The 13,938-nt window shown below is 40.9% G+C and overlaps 1 protein-coding gene across 3 annotated transcripts in view; it reads right to left on the reverse strand.

Moving 5' to 3' along the window:
• ca12 (carbonic anhydrase XII) overlaps nucleotides 1-13,938 on the reverse strand; it is a 48,082-nt gene that overhangs the window by 2,999 nt on the left and 31,145 nt on the right. The window contains exons 2-10 of one of the 3 annotated variants that reach the window (XM_079685154.1): nucleotides 13,511-13,888; nucleotides 13,190-13,210; nucleotides 10,517-10,696; nucleotides 8,819-8,961; nucleotides 6,515-6,610; nucleotides 6,372-6,435; nucleotides 6,009-6,166; nucleotides 5,764-5,890; nucleotides 3,871-5,124 (exon numbers count right to left, since the gene is read on the reverse strand). In XM_079685154.1, the coding sequence (XP_079541280.1) occupies nucleotides 4,478-5,124; nucleotides 5,764-5,890; nucleotides 6,009-6,166; nucleotides 6,372-6,435; nucleotides 6,515-6,610; nucleotides 8,819-8,961; nucleotides 10,517-10,696; nucleotides 13,190-13,210; nucleotides 13,511-13,574 (1,500 nt within the window). In that variant the 5' untranslated portion in view covers nucleotides 13,575-13,888 and the 3' untranslated portion in view covers nucleotides 3,871-4,477. Of the gene's footprint in view, nucleotides 1-3,870; nucleotides 5,125-5,763; nucleotides 5,891-6,008; nucleotides 6,167-6,371; nucleotides 6,436-6,514; nucleotides 6,611-8,818; nucleotides 8,962-10,516; nucleotides 10,697-13,189; nucleotides 13,211-13,510; nucleotides 13,889-13,938 lie in introns of those variants that run through there. The other 2 variants (XM_079685156.1, XM_079685155.1) reach the window with 2 other exon arrangements.

Genomic DNA, 13,938 nt, shown 5'->3' on the forward strand with positions numbered 1-13,938 from the left:
GCTCACCTAAAGAAGGGCAGTAGGAAGGCCAAGCACTGCTACAAACTGAGGATTGAGGAGCACTTCAATAACTCCGACCCTTAAGGGGTGGCAGGGCATTGAGGCCATCACTGACTACAAACCCACCACCCCCTCTCTCCCGTCAAACGACGTCTCCTTCCTCAACAAGCTGAATCATTTCTATGCTCGCTTCGACAGGGACAACCAGGAGACAGCCACTAAGGTTGTTCCCCCTGCAGACCACCAGCCCCTTACACTCTCTTGGAAATACCTTCACCACAATGAGCAGGATTAATGCAAGCAAGGCTGCTGGACCCGATGGCATCCCAGGCCGCGTTCTTAGGGCCTGTGCTGGGCAACTGACTGAGGTCATGACGGACATTTTCAACCTGTCCCTGGCCCAAACTGTTGTCCCCATGTGCTTTAAAACCACTGCCATAGTGCCAGTGCCCAAACACTCTGATGCAGCAGGCCTGAATGACTTCCGTCCCGTTGCACTTACACCCATTCTCATGAAGTGCTTAGAGGAGTTGGTCCTAGCACAGCTTAAATCCCCCCTATCACCGACACTGGACCCCCATCAATTTGCATACCGGACTAATAGGAGCACGGAAGATGCTGTTTCCATAACACTTCACACCGTCCTCTCACATCTGGAAAAAAACAACTCCTATGCAAGATTGCTGTTCATCGACTTCAGTTCAGCCTTCAACACCGTCATCCCCACCAAGCTAATCACAAAACTTAATGACCTGGGCATCGACGCCCCCCTTTGTAATTGGATTTTAGACTTTCTAACCAACAGACCCCAGCATGGGAGATTGGATAATCTCTCTTCCATGACTGTACCCCTGTACATGGTTCAAACACCTTCATCAAGTATGCAGACGACACAAGGGTGATCGGCCTCATCCACAACAACGATGAGACGGCCTACAGGGAGGAGGTTCAGCATCTGACTGAGTGGTGTGCCGACAATAACCTGGCCCTCAACACAACAAAAACAAAAGAACTCATTGTGGACTTCAGTAAATCGAAAGGCAACACACACACTCCCATCCACCTAAATGGAACGGCGGTGGAGCGTGTGTCTAGCTTCAAGTTCCTGGGGGTCCACATATCCGATGACCTCTCATGGTCCAACAATACCACCAGCTTATAGTAAAGAAGGCTCACCAGTGTCTCTTCTTCCTGAGGAGACTAAAGAAAGGTCACCTCTCTCCTCAGATTCTGGTGAACTTTTATCGCTGCACCATTGAGAGCATCCTGACCAGCTGTATCACAGCCTGGTATGGGAACTGCACAATGCTCAATAGGAAGGCATTGCAGAGGGTGACAAAAATCGCCCAACGCAACATCGGTTACCCACTCCCTGCAATCGAGGACATCCAGGGGATACGGTGTTTGCAGAGAGCGCACAACATCTTTAAAGACACCTCTCATCCTGCAAACTATCTGTTTGTCCTCCTACCCTCTGGGAGGCGCCTCAGGAGCCTCCAGTCCAAGACCAGCAGGTTCAGGGTCAGCTTCTTCCCCAGGGCTGTTACCCTGCTGAACTCTGCCCCCTGATAAACCCAAGCCCATACCCACCACCCACCCGTTTATATATTTGACTGTCAATGCCGTTTATACTGTACATATTCATCTCTTTATAGCCTATTTATAATTATTCTATTTATAATTATTCTTATTATGTAGACCCCTGCACTGATATTTTGCACTTCTGGTCAGATGCCTAACTTACATTTCGTGACATGTACTATGTAATGACAATAAAATTGAATCTGAATCTGAAATCACACAGCGCTGCAAACCAAAGACAGTATTCCCAGGGTACTAGTCTTTTATAGAAAACCAAATTTGTACCAAGTTGGCTCATAATTTATGCATCATAACTGTCGAGAATGAGGGCGGCACAAGTTTCAACTAATGAGGACACAACTTCTCTAAAGTCTTTGACTCTTATTTTGAAAAACCCCAGATGTTTGAGCCAGTTAAGGTTAACTCTCCTCTTGAAATACCCTTTGCAATTGTCCACTTTATAGAAACTGTAAACATATCTCTCCAACTGAAATAAATCAAGGAAAATCTAAATTTGTGTGCTTGGATTCAGACAGACAAATGTCCTCAAACAGGGTAATGGACACTAGGTTTCACAAACAATTCACAAGCTTTAATCTACGTATTAATGGTGGAAATTATGACAGAGCGTGAGATCAACAAATGTAGCTGTGGTTTTGATTTGTTGTTTTTGCCCTTTGCTTACCTTTTTTTCTTAAATAGACAGCAAAATAAAGAGACAATGAGAACAAGGCCCAGAGCAGAGCCCACCAGAATGGTAACCAGTAAACCTGCAGAGCATGAAGCAAACCAAGCAGAGAGATTATGTGATGATCAGTGTGTCACACTCTTCTCCATGTTTTCCTGTGCGGCAGTATGTGTGCAGGTGAGTGGTAGTTTTATTATTTTAAAGCATAAATATATTATTGTAAATCAAAACGATATGCACAAATATTCAACTATTAATTGTATTATGTATGCATGTTTTGTCATGTTAGTAGTATACACCACACTAATGTATCATAGGCTGCTCGATGCAAAATATACATTTATCCCTTCAAATGGTATGGTTACGTTTGCTTATCTATTAACACAAGGCCATAATTCCTGATAGCATTTTCCATTATTAACATCATTTAGATGAAGAAAAGTTAGTTTAAACTATTATTTTTGTCCTACTTGTTAGAGCTCTACAAAGTAAATGCTGCTTATGAAATGGAAGACAATATACAGGAAGCAAAGAAGAACAAAATATACAAAGCAACATACCAGTGTTTATCCAAGAAAGGTCAGCTGAGTGACAGAGAAACAGGGAGAAGAAGAAGAAGAAGGTGAAAATAGAGAAATAGGCACCTCAGATACGGTACCATCAGTTGGAGAAGAGCTTAAATGTCAAAGATAAAACACAATAGTTTAACTTTAATGTATTTTAACAAACATGCTGACAATATAAACCCACTCAAATTCAGACATTTACAACATTTGTGACAGAAAAGTGTTTACCTCCTTTAAATCTCAACGATCTGCTCTAACTAGATGTCAGTAAATCAGCCATGTTTGTGCTAAGACATTCCTGGATTGGTCGTATTGGCACGCACTTTGAGAATGCTTCAATATCACAGTAAGTGTTCTTCCAGGCAATTTCATACAATTTTCCCAGTGTCTGCTGCTGGGAACTCCAGCCCTGTGTGTTTCTGAAAAATACTTGACTTAAATGTTCACAGTGAAGGGTGCAAATGTAGCAGGGAAGACATTTGCCACATATCGCCTCTTGTAAATTGCTTTTATTGAAAATAGTTTCCCGTAAAAAGTATCTGTTCCTTTACTCGTTGTAAATGACATTTTGAAGAGAAGAACAAATTGTTAGACATGTGATGTAAAGCGCTGAAGCTCTTGCAAATTATTTTGGTTTAGCTGCATCTCTATACTGTGCAAGACAGTAATTACTAGTAAAGCTCCATAATCACCACACTATAAAACTGCACTTGCTGTACTGCATATTATATATATTCGTCTGCAGACATTTTCTGTACTATGTAGCTTGATGTATTTAGATCTCTAAGCCTGGAATGTATGCTTTGCTGCAGTTTATTTTAAAGCATGTCATGGCAAGGCAACATACACAAACAGACCTAAAGCCCACTGTGAGAAAGTACAAGTTTCTCATTTTTGTAGACTTTCTTCGACCCATTGAGTTTGATTTGATATTACAATTTCAGCTTGAAGCTCTGAGCACTGTGGGGGAAACTTCTGTGTAGCAATGCAGTGGGAGTGACCGACTCATGAAGGAGACACGGGAAGAGCAGGAGCTTTGATGTCAAACACTGATGGTTTATTTGGAGCTTCGGCCGGAGAATTCACATCACAAGTCCAAGAGCCAGAGGTTCTGACTTCACGGTAGAGTTGCCACGTCAATTCTGAAGAACTCCACCCCAGACCCATTTATTTAGCTAGTTCAGAGAGAATAATCAACATGCTGCAGAACAAGATAGAATCATAACACCTCTATCAGCTGACGCCAACGGGCAGGAACAGGGAGACAAAACACAGAGAGCACAGCAGCAAAGGTTACAGGTGCGTGTGCTCAGTCAGGACAGTTTGAACTGATAAACTGGATCAATGTTATGGACCTTGGAAAATATTTCCCCAACAAGCACAATCACTGGGGATGACTGGTTATAAATTGGCGTTTGTTTGCAAAAAAACTTAACTACAGTAAGTTACAACTTTTTCTGTTAGAAATGTTATTATAATGAAGTGTAGAAAAAATAAGTTAATGTTAAATACATTTGTAAGAAAGATTGGTCAAAGAATTGCAGGGCCTCGCTTGAATACTAGTCTTTCATTTCGTGATTCAGTCATAACTCATGACTGCTACACAAAGTGACATAATGTGAGATGCAACTATGCCAAGAATCTAGTCTTCCCACTCCATTGGCAAAAGCCAAGGATGTGGATAACCCTGGCTGTGTGGCTTCCTGGGAACAGAAGGAGAGGGGGAGATGCCATGGTTTTTCCCTGGCACACTTGGTTTGATTGCTGGGGAAGTCTTTTGCTTGGTCATCAAGGCTTTTGTCAGGGAGCGATCTAACTCAAAAGCCTCATCTGTTGGTCGTCCACGCAGAATGTTTCTGATAGTGGGGAGGGCTAAGTCTGACTTACAGTCCAGGTAGCTCTTTAGATTCAGCTTGGGGAGAGCTTCATCTCTGAGAGCCTGAACCAGCTGGTTCTCAGCGTGAGATAGTTTGAGCTGATGTAAAACGTTGTGCTCCAGTGAGATGTAGCACAGTGCATCTTCAGCCAGCCCGAGCTTTCCCACAGGGCGGTGGTTCTGGCTCTTCTTCTTCAAAGATGGATTGAGCGTGTGTTGTTTGGATTTGGCCGGAGAGTGCTGGTTCTTGAGGTCTTTCTTCTTGCCAGCATGGACCTTCTCTGAAGCACTTGGTAGGAGTTGATAGAGCCCTTCATCAGCCAGGTCTGCTAGGTCACCGACGAGCAGCTGCTGAACGACTCGCTTCCTCATGAGTGGAGATGTGACTGTAAGAGTACTTTGCAGTCCTCTGCCTGCATCGACACAAAGCCAATCACTGCTGGTTAACCATCCCAGCCTGTGGGATATTTCTTTGAACGACTTTGTGCCTTCACACCCAGCATGCAACAGCACGGCCTGTAGTGTTAAACCTTAAAGCACAAGCCAACGCCTGCTGAATGCTGCCCATGAAAGATAAGAGCAGAGGATTCCACACTGCCATGTCAAAACACATGTGCTGTTGGAAAAGCATAGCTCTGAGGGGAAGCTTTGAAAATGCGGAAAACATGCACATTCATACCACACTTCAGCATATGGAGCTAAATACCATACAGTGTGGTACACCAGTCAACCACATAAAAGTAACACTTTAAAGACCAATTTAAGGGCTGCAGACTTCTCAGTGGGTAGAGTTAATTTATTGTGTCATAAAAGATGGCCTACTTTTCAAGAAGCTCATAAAAATCAATCACTCTTAAAGTTGTTTAAGATAGACATCCATGTGAAAGCTCAACAACAAGCAGGTGGTAGCAAACAAGAGAGACAGCGCTGAAAAGTGCGAATACATCATTCAAACCAGCCCTTTTTGCAATTTTTAAAGCAGTGCAGAGGCATTATGTGACCTTTGTATTCATGCTCAAATAAATAAGCAAGCCCACGAAGACAATACTTACCCTCTTTAAAAGATACCAGCACCACCCGGCTGTCGACAAGTTGCGGTTTCCTGAAGTTACCATTTAGAGGCACGGGGGAAGATTCCTGGGCATGGGACGAGTAGAGGGCTGTTGCCATGTCTAAAAACTGAGAAAACCCCGCAAAAAAAAAAGCATGTTACGCATAGAGATTTTCCACACCAATTAAAGTTAAACGTAAAGGGAGAGAATGTAATAAAATGTCTGTAAAGTTGATTTAGGAGCACCTGTTTTCGAGAAATTGTAACATGATTCCTGAAAATTGTCCACAGGACACTGGGATAGCACGGAGGAGTCGTCAGGGACCCGTCATAGCGGTAAAACTCATCCAAACGTGCCGGCAGCAGAGCTCTGATGTTGAAACCGGGCACCTGCACTCGCTGATCTGCCAGAACAAAAGTTTGTACAACTGTTAACAAAGTCATGTCAGAGTAAAGTCCAGAATAGCTTCATGAGTGAGCTGAGAGTTTGGAGATTTTGACCCCGAAAAAAATGACTTTCTATCACAAAGGTAGCTGATATTGTTCACGATTCATAACTTAAATTCAGTGTGGCAAAACTACTTGAGACAATAATTACTTATGACTCACCCTTGTATTTGATACCGTTGATGAACCTCAGAAACTGTTCAAATGCTGGATTGAACTCTCCAACCTGCATGACAAACAAAGTCAGATGGTTCTGCTCCATTCAATTTCACACATCACCTTCCCCCGCTCCCACAACGTCTCACCTCGATCAGGACACCCAGCACAGCCAGGCCGTCAGATTTGTCTACAGCCATGGACATATTGGGATACTTGTCTGAATTGAAGTGTACTACATGCATCTGTGAAAGAAAGGGGAAATATGTAAAGATCCTGCGGAAGTAAAACAAATATATAAATATCACGTCGTTTTAAGAGTCAAACCCTTGAGTTTGTGTTACTGTTATTATTAATTAATGTTTGAGATCTAATAACACAATTTGATTCTATTTTAAGACAAAAAAGTGTGCATCTGTTATACATTTTTTAACATGATACTAAAGCACATTTTCTTTGTGTAATTGCATGCAGTGCAGTTTCATGGAGCCTGAAGGAGTGACTAGCTGCTAATTGTTGAACTATTACAATACATTCAAAGTAGATGATAATTGGACTGGAAATAGCAGGTGGTGTTCAGAGGAAGGAACAAGGTGGGAAGTGATAATGATGGAGATGTATTACAGTAGGAGGTGTATTACAGCACATACATAAATGCCAGACTGTCAGTTTGTTTAGTCTATTCTGTTAAAGGCATGTCAGTCATTCTGGTCAAATATGACGCAACTTTATCTACAGATGTCCTTCTTGTATGGGAATTAAGGGTAGACATTTGCACAATTTCTGGGAATGTTCCTATCATTACTCCCTCCATAACAACATGCCATCAAGGAACTGTGGTTCTGGAGTCTGGAGAGAATTGAAAAGATGCATGTCCTAGACGCGTCCACTCAGAGCTTCAGGTCAGACCGCAGCACTTTACATGTGGCTGTGCTGAAGCTGAGGCATGGACACATAAAAGCACCCAGGTTGCAACCATTTCAGTTCCTGTACACTGTAGTTCAATTGAAACCAAATGCCTCCCTTTTTTGGTTTATATCGTAAAAGACTTACTTTTAAACTTCATTCTCTGCTTTACTTCAAGTACCAAAGTAGAGCAAACTGGTGTGTGAAAACAGCTTAGAGGGCTTGACGCGTTAAATAGCGCAGACAACCACTCATTTCCAGAGGTGGTTGAAAGCCAAATCACATAATAGTCTGCTACACTAATCCCTTTAGTTTAAACCCTGCAGAAATAAGACACACTGTCATAGTGTACATACTGAGGCTGAGTGGAATTATGTCTTTGCCTTTAAGTGTGTTCAACCCAGTGAGAAGATATGCTAATTTGATAGGTATGATTTATATATCTCTTTATAACCTTAGGAGTGGAGATTTTAAAGACTCAAAACCTGTTTACTGTTAAAAACTTCTCACTCCCAAACCTCTCACAATCAGGTTACTTTCCTTTTATTTGTAATCTTTTTGTTTTCCTGGACTGAATATGCTTCACATTGCTATGGCTCTAAACCCCCATGCTGACATTATATTTCCCACCAAAGACAAAAGGAACTAACAATTTGTACTCTTTTGTGCTTTTGTGTGCGTGCATATAAATAAATATATCGAGACTATAGAATGTAAGTTGTCTGTACAATTGTCTATTGTTAAAGGTTGTTATTTCTGTTTTAAAAACAAATACAATTTAGATTATAAAAAACACTTCTAGGTCACTTAAATTAGAAAGTGTTTTATACAAGTGTCGAAATAGAACTTTATAGTCAATCAAAAAATAAAGTGGAAATTGCACAGTAGGCCTTTTCTAACTTTTGTCTGCCACAGTGTCAAGAAACTGGAACAGTAGAATGTAGATGCAGAGCTTTTAGCTTGAGCAACGTCTGGAAGCCTTGAAGGGAATCAGTCTCTGTAAATCCTCTGCCAATCAAATGTCACACGTTTAAGTCATACCGTATTAAGTCATTTGTCTGGTGACAGAGATACTGTCACCTGATGCTGCAGATGTGAAATACCTGTCTTATCGCTGATAACCGACCACACATTGACTCTTTTTTTATTAAGTAAAGAAGCAACACTACAGCCATATCAAGAAATAATTTCATCATTTAAAATGTTGTTTAAAGTACAGTTAGACAAGTATTATAAGCGGAAAGTACTTACAAAGTTCAAAGTAGAACAATCCAGGGTGTTATATGTATCATACTATACTAAACTAATTGTTACTTTTATTATTGGGTGGTGTATTTAATTATCATATTGTAGTGTTGAACATAAAATCTTAATCTGCAAAGTAACTATAGTGTGTGATAAGTGTAGTAGAGAAAAAGTATGTAGTTTTACAAAATAGAAATACCAAAATAAAGTGTTAGTACATCATAATTGTATTAAGATACTTTCCATTAGCATCTTCTCCATTAAAGTGGGTTGTGGTAAGACTAGCTGTTTGTGTGGTTTACCTCGGCTGCATACTGCTTACTGTTCACCGTGTGCTCAGAGCCTGAGGGTCTGCCGGACGAGCCCCAGTGAAAATGGAGTTGAGCTGCAGTGTAGCGATGAGGCAGGCTGGAGATGTGCATCTTAGACGGAAGCGATATTTGTACTGTGGATCAGGAGACATGCAAACCCACCACACGTAACAGAGCAGGGTTACTTCAGTTAACATCAGGGAATCAAAGAACATCAACTTAAAGCAGGGTGTTCAAACTCATTTGAGTTCAGGGGCCACATACAGCCACATTTGATCTCAAATAATAAGACAAATAAGTACAAATTCAACAGGTATATGTTTATAATTTACACATGTGCATTACAACTTACAGATCACAGTGTATCTACAAAGTCACCGATATCTGGAACTGAATGATATAGTATTTTACTTTATCAAAAAAACTTGTCAAGATCTAGAAATTATTTTAAATTAATTTCCACATCTGTGCAGTAATCCTGACCACCTGAACTAACACACCACCATACAAACTAAAGGAAACTATAATGGAAAAAGGTTAAGTTATACCCCTGCCTCTTAAATGTATGAAATGTATACATACAAAATACATAAAAGTTGTACAAATTCCAACTACGGTAATGTCTTCTCTGTCATTTTTACACTTTGCAAAGTCATCCCGCTGGCCTGATTGGACCTTCAGACAAACTTAAACTTAATCTAAACTGAGGAAGTCAGCATGGCCCGCTCTGTGCTTCTGAAAGACTAAGCTACGTGACTTTATGTTGGAGTGACGCAGGGCACTTTCAACATGTTCGTCAGTGTGTGACGAATGCTTACAGGAGAAAAACCTCTGTCAGCTTATCCCACACACACGTCACGATGATGATGCCACTTAGCTCTTGGCATTGAGGCCCGTTAGCCATGCACACATAAGCATTTGTCTGTTGGGCTTTGCACATAATAGTTACTTTGGGCAGACATTACATGCATGTTTTGGTGTTCACTTTACAGTTTCTGCATCCTTCTTAAAGTAACATGTAAGAAACAAATGACACCAGTTCTACAGCACACTGTTTAGAGCCACAGTTCAAACAACCTCACTGAAACTGTTTTTTATCTTTAAAAAAAACTAAATCACATAACATTTAACTATAATTTGATGGAATCATCATATTCATCTGCCAGTCAAGTCATCTAAATATTTTATTCTGTGGCACAAGGGCATGGTTTTCTATTTTCTAATTGCTATATTTAGCGTATAAATGTCAGACTGTGTTCTGTATAGATATCGAACATCAAACCAACGTTGTCTTTTTCTTTTGTTAAAATGCCCAGGAGAGTCAGAAGAGATGACTAATCTATGCTCATATTTTCTCAGTCAAAACATGGAGCTCTTTCTTTGGCTGGAAGGGCAGCTCAGATTATAAGAGAGCGATTATGGAAAATTGCAGTGGCAAATGCAGAAAGAAGATCCTCCTATCATTTACTTAAGGTTGACCCAGAAATTATGTCTCGAGGGCGAGAAGTTACTCCTCCACTTTATCTGGTACCATTTGCAATGAACACACTGACTGGTGCGAAACAAAGAATGCACTTAAGCGTAAACACTTGCTTGGTTAATACAAGTTTTGTTATCTGTGATTACATTTGTATAAAATATACATTTATTTTATGTCATTTGTTGATAACACTGATGATTTATACTCACCAGAATGCCCATTATTTCCAAGTGTCAGCTGCTCATTTGGGGACAGTTTGTAGTTTTGGATCTCAATTGGACGTAAAGTTGGGTCGAACCTCAGCAGCTCTGACTTGATGTCTATGGGAGACTGGAACGCTCCCCCACAGTATGGATAATGCTTTGACCAGTGGTGCTCTCCTTCTGGCCCTGCAACAGCATCAATGTCAATTATAACCAATCAAACCTTTTTTGCAAGATATCTGCACCTTAATGGAACTCAAATGTTACATCAAAAGGTTCAAAACACAGTGGAAATAAACTGAAAATGAAAATGTAGGATATTTTAAGTGTGTCCCAGTTTGAATTTAGTAGGATTTGATTCAAAAGTGTGCAAGGGTGTCATTGGCTCCCTGAAAATGTGTTCTGTAATCAAGGTCAAGTTTTATCATTCTATGCACAAGGCGGTATGGGACAGGCCGGTGGCTTCTGTTTTGGTCAGTTCTTATGCAGCGGTAGTGAGAACCAGACAGTTTTTTGCAGGGAGAGCCAGTGAGAACACTGTCTCTCTCCAAATGAGAGGTTTCTATAAAGCAAAGGACACTGAAAACGTCCACGGTCTAAAAAGTCATGGAGTTTACAAAGTGACCTCAGCGGCATAAGGGTGTCTCCAGATGCTGTGCCTGCGGGCTGGCCTTGGAGATTTAAAAGTAATTGAGAAATGATGCAGCCGAAAATAAAACGAGGAAGCTCTTGGTGTCTGATATTTTAATTCAGTGTATTCATCAAAGTGTAAGTGCTGAGTGTTTCAAACATGGTGCTCGTTGAGGCTAATGGTTTGTGTTTAATGAACCTAATCAACTCTGAAAAAACGTAATTGTAGGGGAATAGCAAATGACAAAGACCCCAAATGTACCAGATGTCGCCGCTTCTGGATATTTGCCACTGATTGATTGTGTAACAAGACATTCAATTAAATATCTACCATTCACCAAATGCCAGCTGACCGTGGTTAAATGTGAATGACGCAGCATGAGGCCATCCGCATGCAAATGTGGGTTTATTTTACAAGACATGTCAAAAGAAATCAAGAGAATTTGTGAAATCACTGAACACTTGTTTGAAGCAAAGTTCTATCCAGGCGAAGCCTCTCTAAACTAAGGAAGAAGGTCAGTCTTATGGCTACAATTAGTCAGTGTCCACTTCATTTGCAGTTTTAATTAGACCCAATCTGCCCTTTAATAATGGCCCTCAGGATGCTTTGGGGGCCCCTTGGCAGTTCTGTTTAGAGTGATTGTGGGTGTTTACAAAATAAACATTGGTCCTTTCCTTTGTGAAAAGAATGTTAAAAGAGTGGAGGAGGCAGAGCAAACTACACTCATCACTAGCATCATTTATGTTACTCTAATGTTAATTTGCACTGTGCTGCCTGCGGGGCGTAGTGTTGAGGGGGGGGGGGGGGGGGGGGATACGTCCTATGACTCAGCTGTGCCCCCATCAACAGAAAGTGCAACGAGCCCTCGAGACCATACTGACTACTATGACAAGGCCTGTTAGTGGTTTGACTGTAACTGAGGATGAAATCCACAACGCTGAACCTCAGAAAGTGCCAGAGATTATTATTTGTATCTTACATCTTTCCTTAGTAGACATCACAGGCCTTTCCCTAAAGTTGACTCATAGTTCAATTGTTATAAAATAACACAGGTGTCTTTTATCCCGCATTGTTAAGATATCCTTTTTATTGACACACAAATTAGAAAGGTTCCTAATTTCATTTTCTATGATTTTTTTAATTTTCCAAAATGTCTTCAGGTAAGAGACAAACAGTGTGAATAGAATCCACAAAGGGCCATTTTATCCCATTGATGCCAAGCCAGTGCAGTAATCAGCCTTTCTTAGAGGTCGGAATTAAACACGTCACATTTCCTCTAACTATAATTGTTTGACCACAAATTAATATGCAGGGAAGCAGCTCTTTTCTTAACAAGCCCTGATTTGCATCTGAAAGAATTTGCACACAATACAAATGTTTTTAAACAAAGACATTGAAAATGATTCATGTAGTCAACAGTTTGTTTTATATCTGAACAAAGAATTAGTTGTGAGAAAAAAAACGTAGCTGCTAACCATACCTACTTATTGGATTTAACGTTAAGCCCCCAAATGAAACAGACTTTCGGGAAGCAGTAACACAATGATAAGAGGTCAAGCTCTGAGCACAGTTTATGTAAGAGTTTGCCCATAGACCTTAAGGCGTGATACAAAAGCAGTCAACCACTTATGAAATGTTGTAATTACAGAGTCTGTAATGAACTCTAGAGTTACATGGCCTGACATGGAGAGAGATGTCAGAACTGGTTGTCTTTGCTGGTCAAACAAAACTCACAGAGCACTTTTCCCCTTTTTTATCAGAATGCATTGGATACTGTTTACACTTTCGTATTACTGTATGTGGCATTGTTGAGTCAAAGCACTGCTCTGATTGCTTTACAACAGTAACATCTTCTCCGAGACATTTACTTGAGATTTGTCTCAAATTGTATTAAAATTCTAGTTGGTAAATGCTTGTTTAAGGCTAGAATACCATTATGAGTGATCAAGACATTCAAGTGCAAATGGTCAGCAGGTGAGAACTGGATATAAATGCCCCTAATATGATCTTCTATTGACAAATTATGAGGAAAATATTATCAGACTTACCATTGTATGTCCATTTTGCACCTGAAATAGACATAAAAGAAGAACATGATCTCACTATGCATTCAAATACATTAGAATAACTTCACACAAGTTCATTGATGCAGCATGAGTCACTATAAAAAACAACAATTAGTAAACCATACATTTAGAAAATAAATCCAAAGTTTTGTCACCCTAATTCAAAGTGCAGGTGCAGGTGGATAGTGACACCTGCGATAAAGCATCTTTCCTGCTCTGCCAGATTGCCTAAATAAGTGTAACCTTCAAAGTGCTTTTAAAGTATTTGCATCATGTACTTTTTGCACCCCTCAAAGATCTTACCATGCAACACCGCGAGGAAAGTCAGCTGTAGTAAAAGGATGGGTATGAAGCTCGCTGAGTGCATCTTGATCCCTTCAGCCCTCCCTCGTGCTGCAGTATGATGTTAAAACGGTGCCGAGCAGCAGCTGGGAGCACCGGAGCGCGAGCTTTCAAACCGGCTTTTATACTAATCACGTTGTCAGCTCCATTGTAGCTCTCGCTGACGTCAGAGCAACAACAAAACCAGCCTCCAGATCCACCAACGGTGACAGCGCGAGGACTGCACCGCAGCCAAGAGAAGTCACTCATGTTAGGCGCGAGCTGCTGGCGGGCGAAGATGTTGGAAATGCTGAGCGGCGTGCAAGTGCCACTGCGACCCTTCGGATTTTGTGACGCTGCCTGGGGGTCAAATAAGTTGAAGAGTGAGGGCTCTACAAGACAAACCTGCA

This window comes from Notothenia rossii (genome assembly GCF_949606895.1).
Source record: "Notothenia rossii genome assembly, chromosome: 5".
In the NCBI taxonomy this organism is placed as follows: domain Eukaryota; kingdom Metazoa; phylum Chordata; class Actinopteri; order Perciformes; family Nototheniidae; genus Notothenia; species Notothenia rossii.